Source organism: Onthophagus taurus, chromosome 8, assembly GCF_036711975.1.
Source record: "Onthophagus taurus isolate NC chromosome 8, IU_Otau_3.0, whole genome shotgun sequence".
Classification (NCBI taxonomy): domain Eukaryota; kingdom Metazoa; phylum Arthropoda; class Insecta; order Coleoptera; family Scarabaeidae; genus Onthophagus; species Onthophagus taurus.
Window position 1 is genome coordinate 2011117 of NC_091973.1, and position 23498 is coordinate 2034614.

The following is a 23498-nucleotide window of genomic DNA, read 5'->3' on the forward strand; positions in this document are numbered from 1 at the left end:
GGTGCATTCATTGCTGTCCTTCCTATATATAAAAAAATATTCTCCGCTATCGCCGGCATGCATCGTAAGCTAACTAACAACTGGAGAGCATTAACTGTTTTATCCAAGTTAGACTTGCTTTCCTTGTAGCCTTGCACTTAATTCCAAAATAAAATCTTGAAACTAAAAAAATATATGTGACGTATTTGCGGGAGGGTGATGAAGAAAAAAATAGAAAAAAATTGTTTTGCAGTTGCAACGGAACTGGAGTTCTCGCAGCTGCACAAGCATGAGTCGAAAGGGCAAAATATTCGCGCCGACATCCGGTTCGGCGGCGGACGCCAGTGTGTCGCCTCACCCGTTGCGCCCCACGGGTCGCGGCCCTGACGCGTCATCGCCCGCCACCCTCGAAACCACCACCCCGAACACGTCCACCCTGCCCTATATTCGTAATTTCTATAAAAACTCCACTGTCAATTCCAACATATCTAAATCTGTATCTACGTGGGGCCCTCTTCATAAACCTCTACATTGGAAGGTGCGTAACTGGGTGTGTGATTTTGGTTGGTTGCCATTGTAGAGGTCTTTTTTTCTCTATCTTTACATCTATTTTTATGCAATCTATCATAAAAATATTTTATTAAGAAACATCTTATTTTTTTTATTATTACTAATCAATTAAAAAGAAAATAAAATAAGATGTTTCAGAATTAGTTGCTTTTGGTGGTAGTTGACTGAAAAAAATTTGTTTGTCTCAAAATGAATTATTTTTTTTAATTATCTAATTATAACATTACTTTTTTCCTCATAGAACATTTCTTTTAAGTCATACAGCCGTGATTCCGGCCACGGCGGATCCGAACAAGAAGAATCGCCACGTTCCCAAGCTTTATTAAACAACGCGAAAGACGCGCGTCGGCAACCGTTCGTTCCGATCGAATACAACCAATCGATTAGCAACAACTTGCAACCTCACGAAGTTCAAGATTTCGCGTTATCTCATCCGAAACATTTACCGTTACAACACGGCGTTCGTAAAAAGAACGGCAGCTTGCTCCGTACTACCAGCCCTTGGAATCATACTTATCAAGAGATCCACGACGCTCGTCTTCATCGCGGGTTGATGCCAGAGGATGATCCGGTTTATGAAGAAATTGAAAGGAATGATGTGCAAGTGTCTGATATGAGTGATGAAGATGGTAAGCGACAGAGCGATATGAGTCGACAGTCGTCTAGATCTTATGGGGATCATAGGCCGCTGATTCCTTATTCCCCAACGGAGAGAGGTTATCAACCGTGCGCTGCTGAAACGTTGCCTAAACATCAAGCCAAAGAACTAAATCGGTATACTAATGATGGAGAACCGTTTCGGTTCAATCGTCGCGTTGGCGGTGGAGATGCTGCCGTTGGAAGAGCGTTAGCGGCCGTTTTAGATGGTGAAACGGTCGTGTGCCATTTAGAACCACCGGAAATGTATAGTCGCGATCCGTACGCGCCGCGAACTCTCGTCGTGCCGCAATATAGTGAAAGTTAGGTGGAGACTGCCCCCGTGCAGGTGCATATCTGTGATCCAAAAATGATCAAACTGTTTTAGGTCATAGTATTTTAAGGCTCACGAAGAAAGTGATAATTTTATAAAATTATTAGACTGTTTTTTTCTTTCGATCATTATCTATTTATCGTGTCGATTATTTTTTTTTAAGTGCTAAAGCACTATTTTTTATTTTTAAAACGTAAAAACGTTTCGCTCTTTTTATTTTTGTTTTAATCTGTATTTTTATCCCTCCACTGTTATGTAAGACGCAATAATTTACGGACAAATAATCGCTTCTTATTGCATTTTTTTTTATTATTTCACGACTCCTATTATTTATTTAAAGAAAAAAAACGTAATCACTATGTAATTCTCTATCCAAAACAATATATATTTCGTTGTTTTGGGGATTATCACTTGAAATAAAAACGACTTTTATTTTATTTTTGGATAGAGATTAAAAAAGATAAGTGTAAATAATTAAAAAAAAATCTGGGACGTTTAATTGCATTTTTTTTAAAACATATTTCCTAGTTTGCACGGTCAAGAAATAAAATGTAAATACGATGAAATCGTCTAAAAAAAATGAAGGTAATGAGCCGTTGCGGCAAACGCCATTTCTGTCGTAGATTAAAAATAAACGTAAGTAAAAGAAAAAAATCTTTTTTGATGAAATCATTCCGTAATACGCGTTTCCGCGACGTGTCTTTAAAAAAAGCGACCCTCCTCTGAAAAATGCATCAAAAAAATGTATTGTAAAATTGTGTTTACCGTCTACATGTTGAAACAAAAAATAAATAAATCGAATGAGAAATAGGAAAGATAAAAAATAAAGAGTTAACTTCACCTCAAAAAGCCCGCAAAAAAACGTTCCCGCATCTCGTCCTTTTTCTGAAATAAAAAAAAAACTGTTCGAACTTTAAAGACATCGCTACATAGTAAAAAAAGAAAACTGTTATTACGTTAATTATTGTACATATTGTATAGTGCTTTGTACATGTTGATTAATGGTATAATTAGTCAGGAAATAAAAATTGTTACTGCTATAAAACGGCATTAGCACACACCATAATGAAAATGTATTAAATCTAAATATTGAATCACAAAGTCTGACCAATAAATTTAATTTTCTCGTAGAACTGTTTGTTTTTACTGCATTTACCTCGACGTTTAATCAATTACATTTAAGATTCAGATTAATAATAATTTTTATTACAAACGATTAAACAAAAATATAATAATTTATTTTAACTTATTTTATTTAGTGCCTAACGGAATCGTTTAAAACACTCATTAAATTATCCCTTTCTTCACATTTTTGCGCCAAATTGGTTTCTAATGATTTCACTTTTATTTCCAATATTTTCACAGTTTTAGCCGTTTTTCTCAATTCTCTTGCGTATTCATCACGTTTTGACATCAATTGTCCGTAATACCTACACAAATAACCGAAAATTACATAAAAATAATAAAATTTTAATGCTAACTTACTCATTAAGACATTTTTCAATTTGCGATTTAACATTGCGTTCGGTGTTCATACCCCCTTTCAGTTTTTCCTCTGCCTCAGCTAAAGATTTCCTCAAAGCCTCTTCATTACTTTTGTAAACATTTGCGACGGATTTACAACGTTCGTATTTTCTAAAATAATTTTGTGTTAATTAAGTGGTATTTTTTTAAATGATTTTTTACTCATGAGCAGTTGAAAAGGCACTTTCTAAATTAACTAAAAGTTCTTGTTTTGTGGTGAATTCTTCCTTTATAGTGGCCACTTCAGAAATTTGCTGAAACAAGTTTTGCTCGTAATCTTTCAATGATTTCGAATGATTTTTAACGCTTCCTTCGATTTCGACCCCTTCGGCTTGATCACATTGAGTTGAAGAATTAACCATTTCAACTTTTTTCATTCTAAATAATTTTTTTTTTATATCTTTAATGGGACTAAAATAACCAAAAAAATAAATTAATTAGAAATTAAGGAATTTCTTATTCCTTTTTAATACTTACAGTGTTTCATTCATTTCGCTTTTATCAGTTTTAATAACCAACGTTTCATTTAATTCTACGTTTTTAACTGAATCGCCGAAATTTTTAGACGAACCAGCGTCGTCATTTCGGGGTTTAATCACTATGGTGTCGCTCCTTTTAATTTTTTTGGGTAATTTTTTTAACTCTTTATCAACATCTTTATTATTTTCCGCGTTGAAAGTTTCGTTTAATTTGGTTTTTTGTGAATCGATTTTATGACTTTGGCCTGTTTTAATTTCTATAGTTTGATTTAAATTTTTTATCAGATTTTTTCTTGAAATTGGTGGGCGACATTTCACCAAATTCTTGGTGGTCTTTTCAATTTGTTCTTGTTTAATCAAATTTTCTTGACTCTGGGATGATTTTTCTTCACTACATTCTGTATTCATATCTAAAGTTTGATTTAAATTTTTAAGTTTTTGGTCAGATTTATTAGGATTCACCATTTTAGGAGTTTGGGATAATTTTTCTTCGTTGTTAATAACCAGAGTTTCATCTAAATTCTTTTTACAATTCATTTCTTTAGTCTTATGGCATTGAGATGATTCTTCTTCCACATTTTTTTCATCAACATCAATAGTTTCATTTAAATTCATTGTCTTATTAGATTTATTAGATTCCTCAGTTTCTTTAGATTTAATAGTCTCTGCATTAATAACCAAAGTTCCATCTAAATTCTTTATTTCTTGATTACATCCTTCTTCTTCTGTATTATCATTTAATTTCATGGAGATTTCTTCAGTCTTAACAATTTCTTGATTCTGGGATAACTCACCTGGTATATTTTCAGTGTTAATCTCAAAATCATCGGCGTTTTCTTTAATATTTTCTGCATCAATTTCCATAGTTTGACTCAAATTCATTGTCTTATTAGATTTATTAAGATTTCCTTCATCAGCACAATTTTTTATTAAATCCACGGTGTTTTCTTCAATTTCTTTGGGTTTAGTGACCAATTCAAGACTTTGGGATAAGATTTCTTGGTTATTAATAACCAGAGTTTCATCTAAATTATTTATTTCTTCAACTTCTTTAGTCTTAATGACAATTTCTTGATTCTGAGATAACTCATCTGGTATATTTTCAGTATTAATCTCCAAAGTTTCATTTAATTTTTTCATTTTTACATCCATTTCTATAGTTTGATTCAAATTTATTGTCTTATTAGATTCTTCTTGCTTATTCTCTGTATTAATAACCAGAGTTCCATCTAAATTCTTTATTTTTTGATTACATTCTCTTTCTTCTGCATAATTAATCAATTTCATGGTAATGTCATGATTCTGGGATGATTCATCTTGTACATTTTCAGTATTAATCTCCAAAGTTTCATTTATTTTTTTCATTTTTCCATCAATTTCTATAGTTTGATTCAAATTCATGCTCTTATTAGATTCTTTTTGCTTATTTTCCATATTAATAACCAGAGTTCCATCTAAATTCTTTATTTTTTGATTGCATTCTCCTTCTTCTGTATGATTAATCAATTTCATGGTAGTTTCTTCAATTTCTTCACTCTTAGTGGCCATGTCATGATTCTGGGATGATTCATCTTGTACATTTTTGGTATTAAACTCCAAAGTTTCATTTAATTTTTCCATATTTACATTAGTTTCTATAGTTTGATTTAAATTCATTGTCTTATTAGACTCTTCTTGCTTATTCTCCATATTAATCACCAGAGTTTCATCTAAATTATTTATTTCTTCAACTTCTTTAGTCTTAATGACAATTTCTTGATTCTGAGATAACTCATCTGGTATATTTTCAGTATTAATCTCCAAAGTTTCATTTAATTTTGTCATTTTTCCATCAATTTCTATAGTTTGATTCAAATTCATTGTCTTATTAGATTCTTCTTGCTTATTCTCCACATTAATAACCAGAGTTCCATCCAAAATCTTTATTTTTTGATTACATTCTCCTTCTTCTGGATAATTAATCAATTTCATGGTAATGTCATGATTCTGGGATGATTCATCTTGTACATTTTTGGTATTAATCTCCAAAGTTTCATTTAATTTTGTCATTTTTCCATCAATTTCTATAGTTTGATTCAAATTCATTGTCTTATTAGATTCTTCTTGCTTATTTTCCATATTAATAAATAAAGTTCCATCTAAATTCTTTATTTTTTGATTACATTCTCCTTCTTCTGGATAATTAATCAATTTCATGGTGGTTTCTTCACTCTTAGTGGCCATCTCATGATTCTCTACATTTTCTTTAATTTTTTGATTGTCAAGATTACAATCCTCATTATTCATATCCTTCCTTAATTCAAATTCATCTTGGATTAAATCTGAAGTAAACTCTTCGATTTCCCTTCCTTCACTCAACGATCTGATACTCAAAGTTTCAAATAAATGATTGAGACGATCCATTTCATCACTTCTTCGACTGCATTTCGTCTCTTGTTGCAAAGATTCATTTTTCGACACCAAAATGCTGCTTCTCTTTACCTTGTTTTCGTTTAATTTCAAGGATTGATGAACGTTTTCTTTTGTTTCTATGGAATTATCAACTATTTCATCCATTTCGCTCATTTATTTCGACTAAAACGCATACAACACTCTTATTATTCACAAAACACGTGCACTACAGATATATTCGCTTGAATGGAATTTTTCCGATACAAAAAATCGTTTCCGCAGACTTGAATTTGGCCGTTTCTGTTTGATTTTAGTGGAAACTCATATCAACCTCTTAAAATAAAAGTTACTACTTCTCTCAGCAATTTTTAAAAAGAATTCTGTAATTTCGAGTTCTGGGCATACAAATTGTATGCGCAGAAAAGTTTAAAACCACAAAAAACATTAACAAAGTAGGCAGAAAGAAGGAACATTACAAAGAAATTGAACGAAATCAAATTTAACATTAAAAAAATATGTTTTATCCCCCAAATAATAGATGGCGTACACGTTGGTTCATTCAACGTGATTAACGAGTCCTTTCAAACGATCAGCGGTTATTGTAATCAAAAAGTTAAAGATGGAAAACGGTGATAAGGACCAAAATCTTGATGAAACAGTGTAAGTATGAAATTTTTGAATGAAACTCAATAATTTAATAGTTATTATTTAGTTTTTTTAGCCCTTCAAAAACTATGGATGAAACTTCCTACATTGAGTGTGAAAAAAGAGATGTTTCAACTCAATATGAGTGTGATCAAGATGTCCTAATAAACATTGGGGAACTCCACAAAGTATTTAAATCGGAAGTAAACGTTGGGGAGTTTATAAAATTAAAGAAAGAACATGCAAGACTTGAGAAACATCTTTCGAATATTTCGATGGCTTTATCAGATGTACACCAGTAATTAATTATTAAATCAAAACATTTTACAGTGCTAAATATAACTTTTTAACAGGAAATATAATGGCACAAAGTCAACTATTGAGGAACATAAAGCAAACATTAAAAAGTTAGAAGGAAAATTAACACAAACAAACGAAAGGATTGCAAATTCCAAAGAATATGTGGAAAATAGCAGGAAATTATACGTGGATACTGCGAATCAGTGAGAATCATTTTTATTTATTTTTTAAAAATTAATTTGTTATTTTAGGTACAATAAGGACTTTATCGCTGATCGAGAATCCTACGAAAACAAAACAAAGGGTTTGATGAAATCCATGAAAGTCCTTGAAATCAAAAGCAGATCTCTCCAGTCAAATATTGCTCAAGTCACTGTCGAAATTAAAGATTTAGGGAACTTATTGTCAGTGGAAAAACAATAATCTCAGTTATTTACTATTTTATATTTAATTAAGTATGTTGTAATTTTCTATATTTTTCATAATAAATATTTCAATTGTTGCTTATTCAACATCAATAGTAATTAATTTAAAATTAGAACCATAAATAGTTGGTTAAGATTCCTTGCTTCTGGAAAAACTTCTATTTTAGCGATTTGAAATCTTCATTTATAAGCAAGCAGGTCGAATCATGAGCATGTCTTGGAAAAAAAACATACAGTTAAGTGTCATCAGCATACATGTGAACATTTAAGTGTTTTAGACATGAAGGGAAGTCTAAATTGAGAACATTACCTACTTTAACAACCTGGCTGCGCCTGGACAAGAAACTCGAAATCAAATTGATCGCCGAACCACACACTGCAGGATGCTTTACTATAATCCAATAGTATCAGAATAATACATAAGTTTTTATTTCTAGCATTTATTACGTCATCATAATTTTCAAAATTCGCTATACAATTAATTTCTTGAAGGATCCTTCTGGCAATATCACCAATTATTAATTAAAGTATTCTCTTTTTAATGCAAAAAGCCGTTTTGAAAAATCACTTTTAGTTCTTGAGAAATAAATTTTTGAAATCGACAATTTTTTCAAATTCTCCGAATAAGTTTTAAAAATTCCTATAAAATCCATTTCTTGGAATATGAGTATGAAAATTTCCCAAAGTGTTAATAAAAGTGTCTTGTTTCCAATGAACCAACCCGTTTTGAAAAATAACTTTTAGGTTTTGAGAAAACAATATTTGAAGTTTTGATAAAATTTTCGATGTTGCAATTTTCACCGATAATTTTCAAAATTCGCTATACAATTAATTTCTTGAAGGATCCTTCTGGAAATATCACCGATTATTAATTAAATAATTCTCTTTTTAATGCAAAAAGCCGTTTTGAAAAATCACTTTTAGTTCTTGAGAAATAAATGTTTGAAATAATCGATTTTGCAATTTACGCCGATTAAGTTTTAAAAATTCGTATAAAATCCATTTCTTGGAATATGAGTATGAAAATTTCCCAAAGAGTTAATAAAAGTGTCCTCTTTCCAATGAACTAACCCGTTTTGAAAAATAACTTTTAGTTTTTGAGAAAACAATATTTGAAGTTTTGATGCAATTTTCACCGATAATTTTCAAAATTCGCTATACAATTAATTTCTTGAAGGATCCTTCTGGAAATATCACCGATTATTAATTAACGTATTCTCTTTTTAATGCAAAAAGCCGTTTTGAAAAATCACTTTTAGTTCTTGAGAAATAAATTTTTGAAATCGACAATTTTTTCAAATTCTCCGAATAAGTTTTAAAAATTCCTATAAAATCCATTTCTTGGAAAATGAATATGAAAATTTTCCAAAGTGTTAATAAAAGTGTCCTCTTTCCAATGAACCAACCCGTTTTGAAAAATAAGTTTTAGTTTTTGAGAAAACAATATTTGAAGTTTTGATGCAATTTTCACCGATAATTTTCAAAATTCGCTATACAATTAATTTCTTGAAAGATCCTTGTTTAAATATCACCAATTATTAATTAAAGTAATCAATTAGGTCGATAAAAATCAAAATTAGTAGTTTAAAATCGAAAGTTTTGTCTAAATAAAATGAAAGTAACATTCTTTTAGTGTCGCCATCTATTAGATATACGTAAAATTGATTTAAGTTTTTAAAACGATTCCCAATTATTTAAGTTGTAAACGAATTTTTCTTAAAAATTAATCTAAAAGTAGTTGAGTAAGTAATTCTTGTTATTACAAAACAATAACTAGAAATATGCCAATCATCGTGTTATCATTAAGATAAAATTCAATTCATTCAATTCGTATTAGAGCACCGAGTGAGGTTGTCACTGCCATTTCGACCAGAAATTCTGCTAGATAGTTGGAGCAATTTGTTAAAACATAGCACAAATGGGTGATTTGGGACCAGCTGAGTATTTCCTGTGTGGGGGTGTTGGAGGAATCTGCACGGTACTCGTGGGGCACCCCTTCGATACCATAAAGGTAGAACCTAACCTAAAAATATAAATAACCCCAGACTTTGATACTATCTATTAGAATAAATGGGTCAAAGTTCATATAAAAATTTTTTTTTAATAATTTTTTTATTAACAGGTTCGTTTACAAACTATGCCAATACCAAAACCAGGTGAAGCAGCTTTATATGGTGGCACATTCGATTGTATGAAAAAAACGGTTGCAAATGAAGGGTTTCGAGGATTTTACAAAGGGATGGGAGCACCCTTAGCCGGTGTAGCACCAATTTTTGCCATATCATTTATGGGCTATCGAGTGGGAAAACAAATTTTTGGCCCCACGGATCCAACTCAATTCACTTATATGAATTATTTCACCGCTGGGGCTTTTTCGGGGATTTTCACCACCAGTATTATGGCACCTGGGGAAAGGATTAAGTGCCTTTTGCAAATTCAACAAGATGCCAAGACTAAAACTTACGATGGTCCCGTTGATTGCGCAAAAAAACTTTACAAAGAAGGTGGTATTAAAAGTATTTATCGTGGTTCTGGAGCTACTTTATTAAGAGGTAATTATATTATATATATCTTTTAATATTTTCATTAATCATCTTATTTAATTTATCAATATCTTCATCTCTAAGTTCTTTTTTGTAGCTCTCCATAGTACCTTTCCTCATTTCCTCTTCAGAGTAGTTTTTCTTGAAACATTGAGATACTTTTTGGACTTTTTATTAAAAGATTTGCTAAATGGCATTGTTTTAAATAGAATTTTAAAAGAATCTTTTTCATTAAGCGCAATTAAAAGTCTGTTATGGTGATAATAAGAAACTGAGACTTGTTTTGGATCTCTTATAACGTGAATTACCTAAAAAAATTAATTAAAAATTGTTTAAAATTAAGTAAGGAAATAAAGCTTCGGTTCTTTTGGCTAATTTAAGCATTGAATTCAAGAAATAATTCAATCAATGTTTTAAAGATTACATTACATTACATAGACTACATATCAGGTAGGCGGACCAACCGACCTTGCACCGCGACCCTAAAGATCTATTCACTGTGCAGTCCAATGCTCTTAACGAACATTAATACCTTGCTCAGTGAAAAGTCATTCAGATGCTTTGAGGAGATAAACTGCGACCCAAAAATCGAGAATCTGATATAGTTAACGGCAGGGCGGTGGCATAAAATATGCTCAATCGTCTCTGCTTCCTCTAAATCCAACAAGTAAAGACACCCATTAGAACTTTTATGCTGCTACAGGCAAGTCCTAAAATATTCGCGGGTTTGACAGGGCGATGTTAATAAACATCTTAACATGTCTCATTCCAAGAGAACTGGTCCACAGTAGGCGAAATCTCTCTTCAGCCCACAGTCTATATTTGTCCATCGCAAATGCTACACCAACTGCTGGTTCCGGCCCCACAAACGCTTTAGCGCTGCCCTATCGTCCTAGCTTATCTGCCCTTCAACCCCAGAGTGACCCGGGACCCAGATCAGAGAAACTCTCTTATCAAAACTCAGTGTGTTTAATGTTCTCTTACAATCATTAACCAGAACCGACACTGTTTTCACGGCTTACAACGCCTGGAGAGCGGCTTGACTGCCTGAGAAAATTCGTACTGTCATGTTCTTCACCTCTCTCAAGAAGGATTTTAGCATCCATGTCAATAGCAAATACTTCCGCCTGGAAACAGTAAAGTACGTATCCAGGCTTGCTTAATTCTAAGTGTCTGGCAGTATACTCCTGCTCCGACCCCTTCCGGTGTTTTTGATCCATCTGTGAACATCGTATGAATTGGCTCGCCAGGCTTATTTTTTACTATTTGCTGCAACATACGAAATCCTTCTATGGTATGCATCTCTTCATGCACGAAAATATTTATAAAACAAAAAGAAGCAGTAAGAAAAAACAGCCCTTAAAAAATAAATTCTAAGGAAAGCTATAGGAATATATTCAAAAGTAATATACTTACCATCCCAGCAGAATATACAGGGTGTATCTGAATGACGTGCCCAAACTTCAGGGGGTGGTTCTTTAGGCAATTTTAAGGGTACTTTCTCATATAAACTATCGGCGATTTCGACTCCCCTGCGGAGCTACGCCCCTTCAAAAATGGCGAAAAATTTTGGTTTATTTTATTTTTCCCGAAAACCATTAACACCAAGAAAATGAAATTTGGAAAATATGTTTAGCTTATAATAGGGCATGTTTCGAGCCTATTTGTACTTTCAATCTTCCCTTCTAAGTTACTAAACATAACCACCCCCGTTCAATTTTTGTCTAGATCTTTTTTATGACGATGATAAATACATTTGAAATATTTTATTTAGATAGACGAAAATATTCTAAAACTTTTTTGCCTCTCTGATGTTCTTCGAAAAGTTAATAGTTTCTGAGAAAAAAATTAATTAAGCAAACACTAACTGTTAAGCTGTAGCGTTGTTAATCGAAAGTTGGAATGAATTTTTAAAGAAAAATCTTAGCAGGCTTAGCAATCTGTCAGAAATATTTTTGACGTTTAAATGTCAGCGGTTTTCTTACTATTATTATTGTTTTATTTAAAATTTTGAAACGTCGAGTGAACGAGCGTAAATGCGGTAGAACTTTATTCATAAATTAATTTGAAAAACAATAACAATCGTAAGAAAACCACTGACATTTAAACGTCAAAAATATTTCTGACAAAGATTGCAAAGCCTACTAAGATTTTTTCATGAAAAATTCATTCCAACTTTTGATCGACAACCCCGTTGTTGAACGGGCAGTGTTTGCTTTATTATTTTTTTTCTCAAAAATTAGTCGTTTTTGGAAAAATTTTAGAGAGACAAAAAAGTTTTAGGATACTTTCATCTACCTATGTAATTTTTTTTTAATGTATTTACCCTCTGCATTAAAAAATTTTAGCAAAAATGTAAAGGGGGTGGTTACGTTTAGTAGTTTAGACGGATAGGTTGAAAGTACAAATAGGGTGAAAACGTGCCCTACTACCAGTTAAACATATTCCCCAAATTTCGTTGTCCTAGCGTTTATGGTTTTTGAGAAAAAAAAATTAAACCAAAATTTTTCGCCATTTTTGGAGGGGTGTAGCTCCTTAGGGGAGCGCAAGTCGATCATGGTTTATATATCAAAGTACCCTTAAAATTGCCTAAAGAATCACACCCTGAAGTTTGGGCATGTCATTCAGATACACCCTGTATATTTGTGTGTATTATGCACATAAGCGAGAGAGAGGAGCAATGGGAGAAAGGATTTAATGTTCATTATTATGAAACTAAAAATGCAAAAGTGTATCGGCCACCTAAACATCAGGTTTCTCTCTGTATAATAAATTACCAGAGAATATGAAACTAATGACATAGAAGACATTAAAAAAAAGTGAAATGTTTGCTACTGAAATATTTGTTTGTAATACTTGTATGAATTAATTAGGCAATAATGGATTTATTATTATTATCAAGAATAATTCCGTCATAACAGAAGCAAAGGTCATTTTCTTCAAAATTTTTATTTCATAAAATTAATTCCAAAATTTTGATAAACACTAATTATTTAATTTCATTTAATTTCACTTCCTCATAAAGACGATTAATATTTAAAAAACAATTGTTTAATATTTCTTGTAGTTTTTCCCCAGATACCTTTAGATTTTTTTTTGTAATCAGGATGGTTTGTAATTTATCTTGAAACGTGGACACCACCAAAAGGAATTCTTAAAAAAAAGTTTCGAATGATGTGAATTCGTTCGATTTAACAGTTACTCACTTGTATTTTCGAAATTGTTAGGGAATGCGAATATAGTTTTAACCGCACTTGTCCCGATTTTGCAATAATCGGCAAATGGGATATTTGTGATTGCCAATGTGGTCCCTATTGAGTTTAAACGAGTAATTTTCCTCAATAATTTTGGGTGTAAGAACGATAATAACTTTGTAATCCAATAAATAATCTAGAATTATAAATTAAAATGTGTTGATTAATTAAATTAATTTTGGTACTTGTGCCGTGTCAGAATTTCTTCCATCCGTTAAAATAGGCAAAATTTCTTTAAATCTGATTAATATATTTTGCTGTTTTAGTGGCAAATTAAAAGCTTCTATTGTGAAATTATTTGATAATTCTTTCTGTTCCAAAATAAAATTGATATTATCTCCGTGGCGAGGTCTTGATGTGTTCGCAACTATGAAGTTTGTGGTTTTAACTCCTTCCTAAAATTAGTATTATAAATTATTATTCAAAATCATTTTGTTTTTTTACTTACCAATTTTAAATAATTAGTGATACTCGACATAGCACAAATTGTAATAACATCCGTAAAAGAACAATTTAATTGTTTACTTATGTATTTAATTAAATGGATGTATCTTGGTTCATCTTCGTTAAACATAGCTAATTTTTGGTGAGATGGGAATAAATTTATTTCGGTGTAATTTAATTTAGAGCCAGGAAATAAAAGACTTCCTAAGTTGCTTCTATTAAATACATCTTTACTTTTTGAATTGTTTCTTAATTTTTCGAAATATTTGCTTTTAACGTTGTTGTAGAAGTATTGTTGGAGGTACATCGATAAAGCTATTGCATCACCCAAACAATGATTAAATCTGATTAAAATCGCGTAATAAGTTTTTGAGTTATCCATTTCGTTCCATTTTATCGAAGTTTCAAACAGTACAACTTTCCATAACGATTTATCACCAAAATCGGAAAAACAATGCTTTTCCAAATAATTTTTAAGAAGATCTTTACTCGAAACATCAATATTTTCTATGGAAAATACATCATTTAAAAAAACTTGATTTTTTAAATAATAATATACTCCAAAAATGTTATGAATTGTGCTTGAAAATTTATAATGGGATTGTAATAAGCGACTTGTAGATTTTTTGATGATAGTTTGTAATTCTTCGATTGATCCAGAATGTTCTATTATGCTCACATAAGAAGGTTGATTCTTTATACATTCAAAATATGAATCCACGCCCGAAACGATTCCACATTTTCCATCGTAACGAAGATTCAAAAATAATTTGATCAAGTTATTTTTAATTAAACAAATTAAAATAATTGGAGCTAATAAGAATAGTGTTAAGCAAGCGAGAATTGTTGATAATATTTTAAGGGGAAGTTTATGATCCTTTAAAAACGTGTGAGTAGTTAACATTTCCTAAAAAAAATGTAAGAGTAATTTTTTTTAAATTAACTTTTGTTACCTTAATAAAGACATTTGTGCAACTGATAATGTTTTTATATAAAAGCATTTTTGTTCCAATTCTGCTTAAAGCTATATTAATTAATAGCTTAACACTTTATATTAATTATTAACATAAACGAGATTGTTATGTATGCAAGAACTGTAGATACAAATTGTAGTAGAAATTTATGTTGGCTAAAAAAAATATTAATTAAGTTATTAAAAGACAAAAAGAAATATTACCTCTATAGTAAGGTGTGTATACGGATAGAAGAATGCATAAAATGATTTAAAAGATCACGATAAAACGCTACTAACATAGCTAGAATTAAATTGTAATTATTTAATCAACATTTAATATTTAACTATTAATCGATTTTTTATGTTTTAGTTATGTTTCTACTTACAGTTACAACTTTTATTTCACATTAAAGGTATAAAACACGTGTTATTTCCTTAAACTCTTCAAATATACAATTTTTTTTTAAACGTGCTTAACCAGTATCTTTCTTCCTTTCTTTTTAGTTCTCTCTCTTTGTACAATATTTTATGTTTCTCATCAGTTACACACCTCCACAACCACAAGATCTTATTCCCATACAACATTTATGAGATAATGAGTTTAAATTGATCTTAATCTGGACTTAATATCATAACAAATTAAATCAAAGTCGTCATTCTCACTTTAAAAGAAGGAAAAGCTCTGGGATTAGACGAAATGTACTCAGAATCTAGCTTTTTGATGATAAATCTATTAAATTCTTGACTAACATATTTAATAAATGGAAACATTCCAGTTATTTCTTAAAATCATCCATCAGAGAATGAAAAGATGGTGGAGGTTTCGGAGTACATGGAGATGGAGGATCAAACGAAACTCCTACAGGAACCAGTCAACTACCATTAAGATCAATACAGAAATTTGCAATTAAAATTCTTCGAGGCTGCATTCTTTCTCCACTTTTATTCAACCACTACTCTGAAGAAATATTCAAGGAAGTCTTATACAATATTTGATATGACGATATCACAGTATACACAGACAGCAGAATACTTATAATACTTTGATAGCGGCAGTATGTGGAACGAAAATCACACCTGCTACCGCAGACAAAGATCGACGATAACTGCAGGGGCAAGCATTATCGAATCTATATTATAAGCTTTTGATAAAAAGATGAAGCACTATTTTGTGACCGCAGTTGACCACAAGATACTGTTGGGAAAGTTAAGCTACTATGGCATAAGAGGCGTTGCTAATAAAATAATGGAATCCTATCTAACAGATCGTACAGGTGTTTCGCAAGGTTTAGTGCTTGGTCCTTTGCAATATATTATATACACCAACGATTTACCAATAAATTTATAGACAGCAATTACATTACAATATGCTGATGACACATCATTTTTAAAATACAATATTACAGAATAAGGTATACACAGAAAAACTGTAACCGTAAAATTTCTGGGAATTAATAATAATAATAATAATAGTTTATTGGCATAACAATACAATATAGGTAATACATTAAAATAACTAAGTATAGAGTTTGCCAAAGGGTATTTCCATCAGTAAGCCAAATTATGGCGTCCTGGTCTTCCTGGAAATCCCATACACAAAAAAAAAGAAATATATAAAAAAAACAAAATAAAGTAATAACAAATCAAAATTAAATTCAACCTGAAACAATTATCGTGGCCGACAAGTAAAAAACGAAAAAAATATAAAAAATGAAGAGCCTAAACAAATAAAAATTAATAAATGTCCCTAACAAACTAAAAAGAAAAAATATATATATATACACTAATTCGAGTTGAAGGTAGAACGACGCGCTAGTCATTAAGCAATTTAAGACGCAGAGACTCTTTAAAAGTGCGAAACGATGGTTGAGCAAAAAGCAGACTGTACTTATTCAAAATACATGCCGCGTTATAACTAAAAGACCTCTTGAACAATTGGGTACGGTGACGAGGAATGTCAATGAGGTCCTTACGCCGTACATTAATATTATGAATGTCCGTTCTGTAAGTAATTTTGTTGGTGAGGTAAGGTGGTAGTTTACTTGACACAACTTTATAAAGAAAACAACCAAAATGTAACCGACGACGACTTGACATACTCAGCCACGATATTATTGACATACTACTAAGCTGGGGGAGTTGAACCCCAGCTTATACGATACTCTCTGACGTCGACGTATACCAAATATAAAACGAATACAAGAATTCTGAACTACCTGAATACGTCGCGCATCATCAGTCAACAGGCAGTGGCCGTAAATTGTGTCACAGTATGTAAAGTTGGATAAAATTACAGACTCGCAAAGACCAAGATCCTTGACACAGACCTTCCTCTCCAATTCAATTCCATCTATAAAGATATGGGCCATACTGCTGACAAGCGCTTTGGATTCCCTACCCCCGAACACCATATAGACCGATTTATTCCCATTTAACAAAAGACCATGTTTCTTAGTAATATTTAAAAATTTATCTAGATCATTGTTTACATCTGCAACAGACTCTAGCACATTATTTGAGCTAAAGCTGTGGTAAAGTTGTGTGTCATCCGCATAGATATGAAATTTTGAGCAAAAGCGGTCAAAGATCAACATTTGAGACGTATAGATAGTGAACAAAAGGGGACCCAATGTAGAGCCCTGCGGCACACCAGACCTCAATACGGCAGAATCCGACACATCATTATCAATAACCACATACTGACTTCTCCCGCACAGATAATTATTAAAAAAATTTAACGCTGTATTATTGAACCCAATATAATGAAGAATTGCTAAGAGAAGTTGATGATTAATAGTGTCAAACGCTTTAGAGAAGTCAAGTAAAACCAAAACAGTAGCCGCGCCATTGTCCGTTGCAGACGTAACATCATCAATAATTGTCGAAAGTGCGGTTGCACAACTATACCCAGGCCTAAATCCTGATTGGATGGAGGGCAGAATATGAAACCGTTCCAAGTGCTCACGTATTTGTTCCGCCACAACCCTTTCCAAAATTCCCGACAAAGTACTTAAGATACTAATTGGCCTCACATCCGAGAAGGAAGAAGCAGTCGATGACTTAGGTATAGGAACAACTTTGGCAGATTTCCATTTCTCAGGAAAGACACCAAACTCTAAACAAAAGTTAATTACATGCAGGAGGTAGGGAGTTATGTGTGGACAACAGAAACCCAACATCCTAAGGCTTATACCATCAATCCCCACCACTTGACTCGACATCTTCGTCAAGATAATATTGATCTTAGATTAATTTACTTTTTGGAAAAAGAAATTTTTCACACCAGGTCTGACATTATTAGCATAAAAGTTGTGCACGTCCGGGTCGACCTCCGCAGATCGTCCCGAAATCGAAGAAAAGTACCCATTCAAAGCTTCAACATCTCTCAGACTCGTCGGTAGGCAGGGTTTTTTTTTATTGTAAACATTCAACTTGCGCAGCAAAAATTTGTATTAGAATTGTATTAGATAATACCCTTACGTTTCAAAATCATGTCCAGTTATGTCCAGTAAATTAAGTTCAATAATCTGCACTTAAAGGGTTAAAAAAGACATAAAAAATCTGTTAAAATATATTGAAATATAAAAAATACAATGATAATTACAAAATGGTTATTTATAAAACTTTCTTAATTTTACCAAAAGAATTTTTGCGAAACTTTTTTTTTCTAATACCGTTTCTAGTATTAAGTTCAACACTTTTTTGTGAAAAATTTAACCCGCCGTTCCATTTATTATAAACATCCCGATTATTTTGAGACGATAAAAATGTGTTTAAATCATTAGATTGTCTATTTAACTCAATTGAGTGTCTATGTAGCTCATTTGATTGTCTGTTTAACTCGATTGAGTGACGATTAGTTTCAATCGATTGTTTGTTATTAAAATTGTTTTCTTCGTCGGAAACATAAGAATTTTCTGTAGAAACATCGATAGTTTTCGCGGTAACTTCAAGGGAAGTATTTTTTTGCTTTTTAATTTTGCGAAGTTTTGGTTTATAAGCGGAACATTTAAATTGTTTTCTCATTACGTGGAACACGCTGTGATTAATATATTCGGGCGGTGACGCACATTTTGGGGCAACTTTCGGTTCAAAAATGTATGTGTAAGTGAATGAGGTGTCTTTGCCGCAAGAAATGCCTTTATCGAATTCTTGATTACAAATTTTTGCTATTTTTCGTTTAATTCGATTAATAATCATCGGTTTCCAATCGCTCATATCGCAAGAACATTGCCAGGGATTGTTATCGAGGCGAATTAATCTTAAAGTGTTTGGGAAAATGCCTTTTGAAACTTCTTTGAGGTGGTTATTGCTTAAATATAATTCGCGGAGGTTGGGTAAGATGTCGAATAACCCGGGGGGGATGAAATCGATGTTATTTTTTGATAAATCTAAAATTTTTAAGCGATTTAAACCCATGAAAGTGTCAACGGATAATCGGGAGATATTACATTGATTCATTATTAATTTTTCTAAATTATTTACTTCCATAAACGCATCAAAATCGATTTTTGGGATATCGCCGGTTAAAATGAACTCTTTTAAGCTTGGCATCCCCACAAGAATTTCTTTTTGCAAAACTTTAATTTTTAAATTACGTATTGTTAATTTTTTTAACAATTTTAACCCGACAAAAGAGTTTGTTAACAAAGATAAAGGCGTCTCTTCACTCCCCAAAATAATTGAATCGGTTGTATTTAAAACTTCGAAAGTATTTGGGAAAATGACCGTAACGGGGTTATCGCCGAAATTGGCCAATTTTAATTTTGGAAATGGTGGCAAAGATAATTCGGACAATTCCGAGAAATTATTGTGAGACAAATCTAAATATTCCAATTCTAATAAACCAGCTAAATGTGTTAATTGAATGTTTAACAAATAATTGTGGGCTAAAGACAACGATTTTAATTTTGGGGCGCCATAAAAAGCGAAATCGGGAATAAATTTTAAATGATTTCGATCCAAAATTAAATATTCCAGCTTACTTAAACCCTCAAATATTTCCCAATACAAAGTGTTTAAATCGCAATCGGATATGCGCAATAAAACTAACGATTCAAAACCTTTAAATGACGCAAAATTATTTTTCATTTGCTCCACGTATTCTTTGTAGGGCAATATTTCAGTTGGGGGGCCTTTTTTAACGAAAGCGATCGGTTTCGAATTCGGCAAAAATTTTTTTACATACTCAACAGTGACTTCTTCATCTTTATCAAACACCCGAAAACTCCTCAACGAATTTTTCAACGTAACCCTTTCCAAATTTAAATACTCCAACCATGTCAAACTCGCATCAACTTCGTAAACAAAATTACTCGCGTTTTGTTGCTCCTTCAATTTAACACCTTGCAATTCCAACACGAGGAGGTCTTGAAATTGAACCAAATCGCTTGCTTTTAACGTTTTATTCCCCGAATCAGAACCTTGAATTAACGTTAACGCATTCACATCTTTTTGCACTTTTCTTAATAAATCTTTTAGTTCCGTTTCGGTTTGTATCATGCATACAGCCGTTCTTAGAATCGATTTTGCCTCTTCAAACGTCGCAATGAAATCGTCGTCGTATAAAACTTCGTTGTTCTCGTGACCGAATGCTTCTGATTGGTGTTTTTCAGCTTCTTTATCTTGTTGGGTGTAACGATATATTGATGTTTCGGTTAAATGTTGTAAATAACACGTACATTGTAGTGGGCATAATTTTTCGTTTTCCCATAATGTGTAAGATATCTAATGGAAGAATAATGATACATATAAAAATTGGGAAAATTGTTTTATTAATTTAAAAGTACTTACTGGAATAAAACTTGTAAGGAGTAAATAATAAAATAATGAGCAACACATTTTTGTTTTTCTACTTTACACGAACATCGTAAGTATAGTAATGATAGTTCTCCCCATGTTCTATCTAAAAACTCAGGATGTTCTCGCCCACTTCTGTTCCTGTATTATCTGCTTTTCTCAATTTTTATGTCAAACCGTTTTATGATAAGGTTCAAAAATGAATTTTTTGCTTATATTTTTAGATGTACCCGCAAGTGGCTTATATTTTCTGACATACGAAGCGATCAAGGATTACCTTACCGATAATGGTAAAAAAGATATCACAATCAGCGGAACGGTGTTTGCTGGGGGATGTTCGGGAATCGCTAATTGGTTAATTGGGATGCCTTTCGATGTTCTTAAAAGCCGTTTACAAACGGGTAATTTAAAATCGTTTATTAATGTTATTACTTAATTTAATTTATTTTTTTGCAGCCAAAGCGGGCGAATTTCCCAATGGAATAAGGGATGTTGCTAGGGATTTATTAAAGAACGAAGGACCTTTAGCACTTTACAAAGGCATCGTTCCTGTTTTAATGAGAGCATTCCCCGCGAACGCCGCTTGTTTCCTCGGTTTCGAAATGTGCAAGAAACTCTTACAATATGCATTCCCCCAGGAGAGTTGATAAAAAGTGTTTTTTTTTGTAACTTTTCTTTCGACGGTACATGAATAATATGTTAAATATTTTTATACAGAGAAATATATTAACGTTAAGAAAAACAAAGACTTATTTTTTTAAGAACGCTTAGGTAGAAAACAACTTCAAATTCAAACGTTCTTTTTTAAGAGGATTAAAATAACTCGTTCTCAACTCGTAAACAAATAAATAAAATCGGTTTAAAGTTTCACAAGACGTAAAATAAAATATAAGTAGAACTCGAATTCCATTCTATCCTGGATATAGAGTGTTTGATTTTAGTATTGTTGTATTTTTTTCGAATTGATGCATCTGAGCTCAAAAGTGAAAGAGAGCAATATTATTAAGAATAAAATTTGCTACAACTTTTGTTCTAAAAATTTTTTTGTGGTATACTCCGAATCGCGAGTGCTTTATAATGAAAAATTGATTAATTTTGATCGTTTTAAATCTAAAAGCAACTAAAATCAAATGCGCTGTATAGGGTCATGTTTCGTACAAAATAATATTGTTCACACCTTTATTTGAGGCCATTTCAATTATATAATTGTATGTCCCCACCTTTACAAAAATATACTCAAAAAGAAAGCCATATTGGAGGGAAATTTGTTCTTGTTAATCGAACTCAGTTTCCTTGAAAAATGATGTTAGGAGATATCCATTTAATATTCAAAAATTAAATTATATTTATGAGTTGAGTAGAGTATCTAAGAGGTCATTCATCGTTGTTGAAAATTAGTATAGCAATAAACTCAATTTGTTCTTGAAGGCAACAGACGACGTCATTCTCGCTCTCGATTTTATTTGAGTTTATTTTCAAAAAGAGAACGTCTGGAATCGCTAAAAATATCCTCGGATCGAAATTATAACTTGTCTAATCGATCCAACTCGAAGCACGAGGAGGTGGGATGAATTTAAAACGCGCTTCCAGAGACTTCTTTACCCGTTTAGAAATGCCATGAATACAAATGAGTTCGAATGGAATACGAAATTTGATTTATTCATAGGAAATCGCGAGGCGAATTGAAATTTTGATATTTAAATACATATATTACAAAAACATAACAGTCAAAGAAGATTAACAAAAATAATTTTTTTTTAAACTAAAATTAAAATGCCAGATGTTTGGAGGAATGACTTCTGGGAGGTCGCGATAACATCGAAATCCTTGAGTTTGGGACAGGATTAGGTTACAAGAATGTCCCGTCACATTATTTTTGGGCTTCAAATTTATGGTTATGGTGTAAGCAATCGGTTTTGGTTCGGTTTTTCTTGTTCCTTTTAAGTGGGGTCACGTTTAACCGCAACTTCCTTTCGTCACACAACCAAAACTGAGCCATTTTTTAATCGTTTACGTGACAAACGTCGTGTGGAAATTTTTTTTTATAATTAGAAAGGAAAGGGAAAATTATGTTAAATTGCCGAGAACTGTGCCAAAATACTCATTGTTTTAGAAACAAACAAGGTTTACGTAACCTAATTAATAATTATAGTTCTCTTTGTAAGGATGAATCAAAAAATCGTTTTATTTAATATTTTTATTGGAATTTAATACAAATTTTTACTCACCAAAATAAAAAAAAACAAGGTTAAATGGAATTGGAAAACATTAATATGTTTACTTACTGGATTCCAATCAGATAAACAAGATGAAGGTTGAATTTGTTGTTCGATAATCTAAATTTAATTAATTTTTTTGTATTGAGGAAATCACAGACTGCTGCAAATTCGACTTGAATTATTAAAAAAATTAATTAACAAAAAATTGCAACAGTTTCGACCTTATTAGGTCTCATCAGTGTGATATATCCTCATAATGAAATGAATAAAATCAAGGGGATGTAAACGTGAGTCAAAAAAATCGAAATTGCAACAGCCTTTTAAATCTCACGTTTACATTCCCAGTTTTGTGACAAATGACTTGCTACAAATAGTGCATAAAAAATTGAAATTAAAAGTTTATGATACATATTCTAATCAAATGTGAGACGATACATTTGAAAGAATAGCATCAAAAACTGCATGGATATCATCGGGGCGACTAAGTTAAGAAAAAGATGCCCCAGTTGGAAACAATAAAACGCGGTTAGCAGTCATAGGTCACGTTTATTTTAGTTCAAAATTATGCAATAGTTTAAATTAGAACGCGTTCTTAAAGGCAGGTTTTTGCGTTGAAAACTGAAACAGAATTAACTTACTGTAATTACTAAGGGAGTTCAATGTGCCATTAACGGTGCCGTCAGGCAACAGCTGAAGGTGCCTGTTTTTAATAAACAATTGTATCTTTCGGCTAGCGTGCAGGGAGAGGTTGGTGCTGCGCTCGCTTCTTGTCGCGGGGTCTTCGGGATCTGGAGAGGACGGCGAAGTCGACGAGAGGAGGTCGGGGCGTTTGGCGATTAGCTTCGGCGCGGGTATAGCACTGACGAGGACGCACATCATAGCAACTAGCAGCCTCAGGAAGAGCACTTTCACCATGACTGAGACATAACGTCCTTCCTGCCCGGCTCGGCCCGCCGTGACAGCATCAAATCACCGTCGTCGTACTCCACTACATTCATGAT

General features: G+C 32.2%; 6 protein-coding genes across 18 annotated transcripts in view; 3 read left to right on the top strand and 3 right to left on the bottom strand.

Moving 5' to 3' along the window:
• The window catches only part of LOC111425201 (Calcium-independent receptor for alpha-latrotoxin), a 64934-nt gene extending 62282 nt beyond the window's left edge, over nucleotides 1-2652 (top strand). For 6 of the 13 annotated variants that reach the window (XM_023059057.2, XM_023059056.2, XM_023059062.2 and 3 more), the window contains 2 exons: nucleotides 233-517; nucleotides 791-2652. In XM_023059057.2, the coding sequence (XP_022914825.1) occupies nucleotides 233-517; nucleotides 791-1513 (1008 nt within the window). In that variant the 3' untranslated portion in view covers nucleotides 1514-2652. Of the gene's footprint in view, nucleotides 1-232; nucleotides 518-790 lie in introns of those variants that run through there. The other 7 variants (XM_023059058.2, XM_023059065.2, XM_023059063.2 and 4 more) reach the window with 7 other exon arrangements.
• A 51-nt stretch (nucleotides 2653-2703) lies between these two features.
• Nucleotides 2704-6240, bottom strand: LOC111425202 (putative leucine-rich repeat-containing protein DDB_G0290503). Its single transcript, XM_023059070.2, has 4 exons — nucleotides 3521-6240; nucleotides 3206-3454; nucleotides 3005-3154; nucleotides 2704-2949 (listed from the first exon to the last, which is right to left on the bottom strand). Exons 1-4 carry the CDS (start codon nucleotides 6085-6087, stop codon nucleotides 2775-2777), a joined length of 3141 nt encoding a protein of 1046 aa, XP_022914838.2. The 5' UTR covers nucleotides 6088-6240; the 3' UTR covers nucleotides 2704-2774.
• A 215-nt stretch (nucleotides 6241-6455) lies between these two features.
• On the top strand, nucleotides 6456-7370 carry LOC111425325 (hyaluronan mediated motility receptor-like). The gene is made up of 4 exons (XM_023059284.2): nucleotides 6456-6573; nucleotides 6626-6856; nucleotides 6912-7061; nucleotides 7110-7370. Exons 1-4 carry the CDS (start codon nucleotides 6533-6535, stop codon nucleotides 7279-7281), a joined length of 594 nt encoding a protein of 197 aa, XP_022915052.1. The 5' UTR covers nucleotides 6456-6532; the 3' UTR covers nucleotides 7282-7370.
• Nucleotides 7371-9120: 1750 nt separating this feature from the next.
• LOC111425242 (carnitine/acylcarnitine carrier protein colt, mitochondrial) lies at nucleotides 9121-21024 on the top strand. The gene is made up of 4 exons (XM_023059157.2): nucleotides 9121-9294; nucleotides 9406-9835; nucleotides 20503-20679; nucleotides 20735-21024. Exons 1-4 carry the CDS (start codon nucleotides 9202-9204, stop codon nucleotides 20923-20925), a joined length of 891 nt encoding a protein of 296 aa, XP_022914925.1. The 5' UTR covers nucleotides 9121-9201; the 3' UTR covers nucleotides 20926-21024.
• LOC111425241 (uncharacterized) lies at nucleotides 12801-14927 on the bottom strand. The gene is made up of 7 exons (XM_071199106.1): nucleotides 14866-14927; nucleotides 14702-14780; nucleotides 14478-14653; nucleotides 13529-14431; nucleotides 13266-13475; nucleotides 13033-13216; nucleotides 12801-12979 (listed from the first exon to the last, which is right to left on the bottom strand). The coding sequence occupies exons 3-7, from the start codon at nucleotides 14523-14525 to the stop codon at nucleotides 12816-12818; spliced, it is 1509 nt and encodes a 502-aa protein (XP_071055207.1). The 5' UTR covers nucleotides 14526-14653; nucleotides 14702-14780; nucleotides 14866-14927; the 3' UTR covers nucleotides 12801-12815.
• LOC111425240 (toll-like receptor 13) lies at nucleotides 18037-20383 on the bottom strand. Its single transcript, XM_023059155.2, has 2 exons — nucleotides 20273-20383; nucleotides 18037-20206 (listed from the first exon to the last, which is right to left on the bottom strand). Exons 1-2 carry the CDS (start codon nucleotides 20318-20320, stop codon nucleotides 18095-18097), a joined length of 2160 nt encoding a protein of 719 aa, XP_022914923.1. The 5' UTR covers nucleotides 20321-20383; the 3' UTR covers nucleotides 18037-18094.
• Nucleotides 21025-23498: the final 2474 nt, after the last annotated feature.

Excerpts from the sequence above, each read along its gene's own strand:
- LOC111425202 (XM_023059070.2), bottom strand. The coding sequence starts at position 6,087 with ATGAGCGAAATGGATGAAATAGTTGATAATTCCATAGAAACAAAAGAA. Across the intron at positions 3,155-3,205 it reads GCCTTTTCAACTGCTCATGA|AAAATACGAACGTTGTAAAT; the intron begins GTAAAAAATCAT and ends AAATTATTTTAG. Across the intron at positions 2,950-3,004 it reads ATTGAAAAATGTCTTAATGA|GTATTACGGACAATTGATGT; the intron begins GTAAGTTAGCAT and ends TTATTTGTGTAG.
- LOC111425325 (XM_023059284.2), top strand. The coding sequence starts at position 6,533 with ATGGAAAACGGTGATAAGGACCAAAATCTTGATGAAACAGT. Across the intron at positions 6,574-6,625 it reads CAAAATCTTGATGAAACAGT|TTTTTTTAGCCCTTCAAAAA; the intron begins GTAAGTATGAAA and ends GTTATTATTTAG. Across the intron at positions 7,062-7,109 it reads TACGTGGATACTGCGAATCA|GTACAATAAGGACTTTATCG; the intron begins GTGAGAATCATT and ends TTGTTATTTTAG.
- LOC111425242 (XM_023059157.2), top strand. The coding sequence starts at position 9,202 with ATGGGTGATTTGGGACCAGCTGAGTATTTCCTGTGTGGGGGTGTTGGA. Across the intron at positions 9,295-9,405 it reads ACCCCTTCGATACCATAAAG|GTTCGTTTACAAACTATGCC; the intron begins GTAGAACCTAAC and ends TTTTATTAACAG. Across the intron at positions 20,680-20,734 it reads TAAAAGCCGTTTACAAACGG|CCAAAGCGGGCGAATTTCCC; the intron begins GTAATTTAAAAT and ends ATTTTTTTGCAG.
- LOC111425241 (XM_071199106.1), bottom strand. The coding sequence starts at position 14,525 with ATGCTTTTATATAAAAACATTATCAGTTGCACAAATGTCTTTATTAAG. Across the intron at positions 13,217-13,265 it reads GAAATTCTGACACGGCACAA|ATTATTTATTGGATTACAAA; the intron begins GTACCAAAATTA and ends TTATAATTCTAG. Across the intron at positions 12,980-13,032 it reads TAACAATTTCGAAAATACAA|AATTCCTTTTGGTGGTGTCC; the intron begins GTGAGTAACTGT and ends CTTTTTTTTAAG.
- LOC111425240 (XM_023059155.2), bottom strand. The coding sequence starts at position 20,320 with ATGTGTTGCTCATTATTTTATTATTTACTCCTTACAAGTTTTATTCCA. Across the intron at positions 20,207-20,272 it reads TCCTTACAAGTTTTATTCCA|ATATCTTACACATTATGGGA; the intron begins GTAAGTACTTTT and ends TTCTTCCATTAG.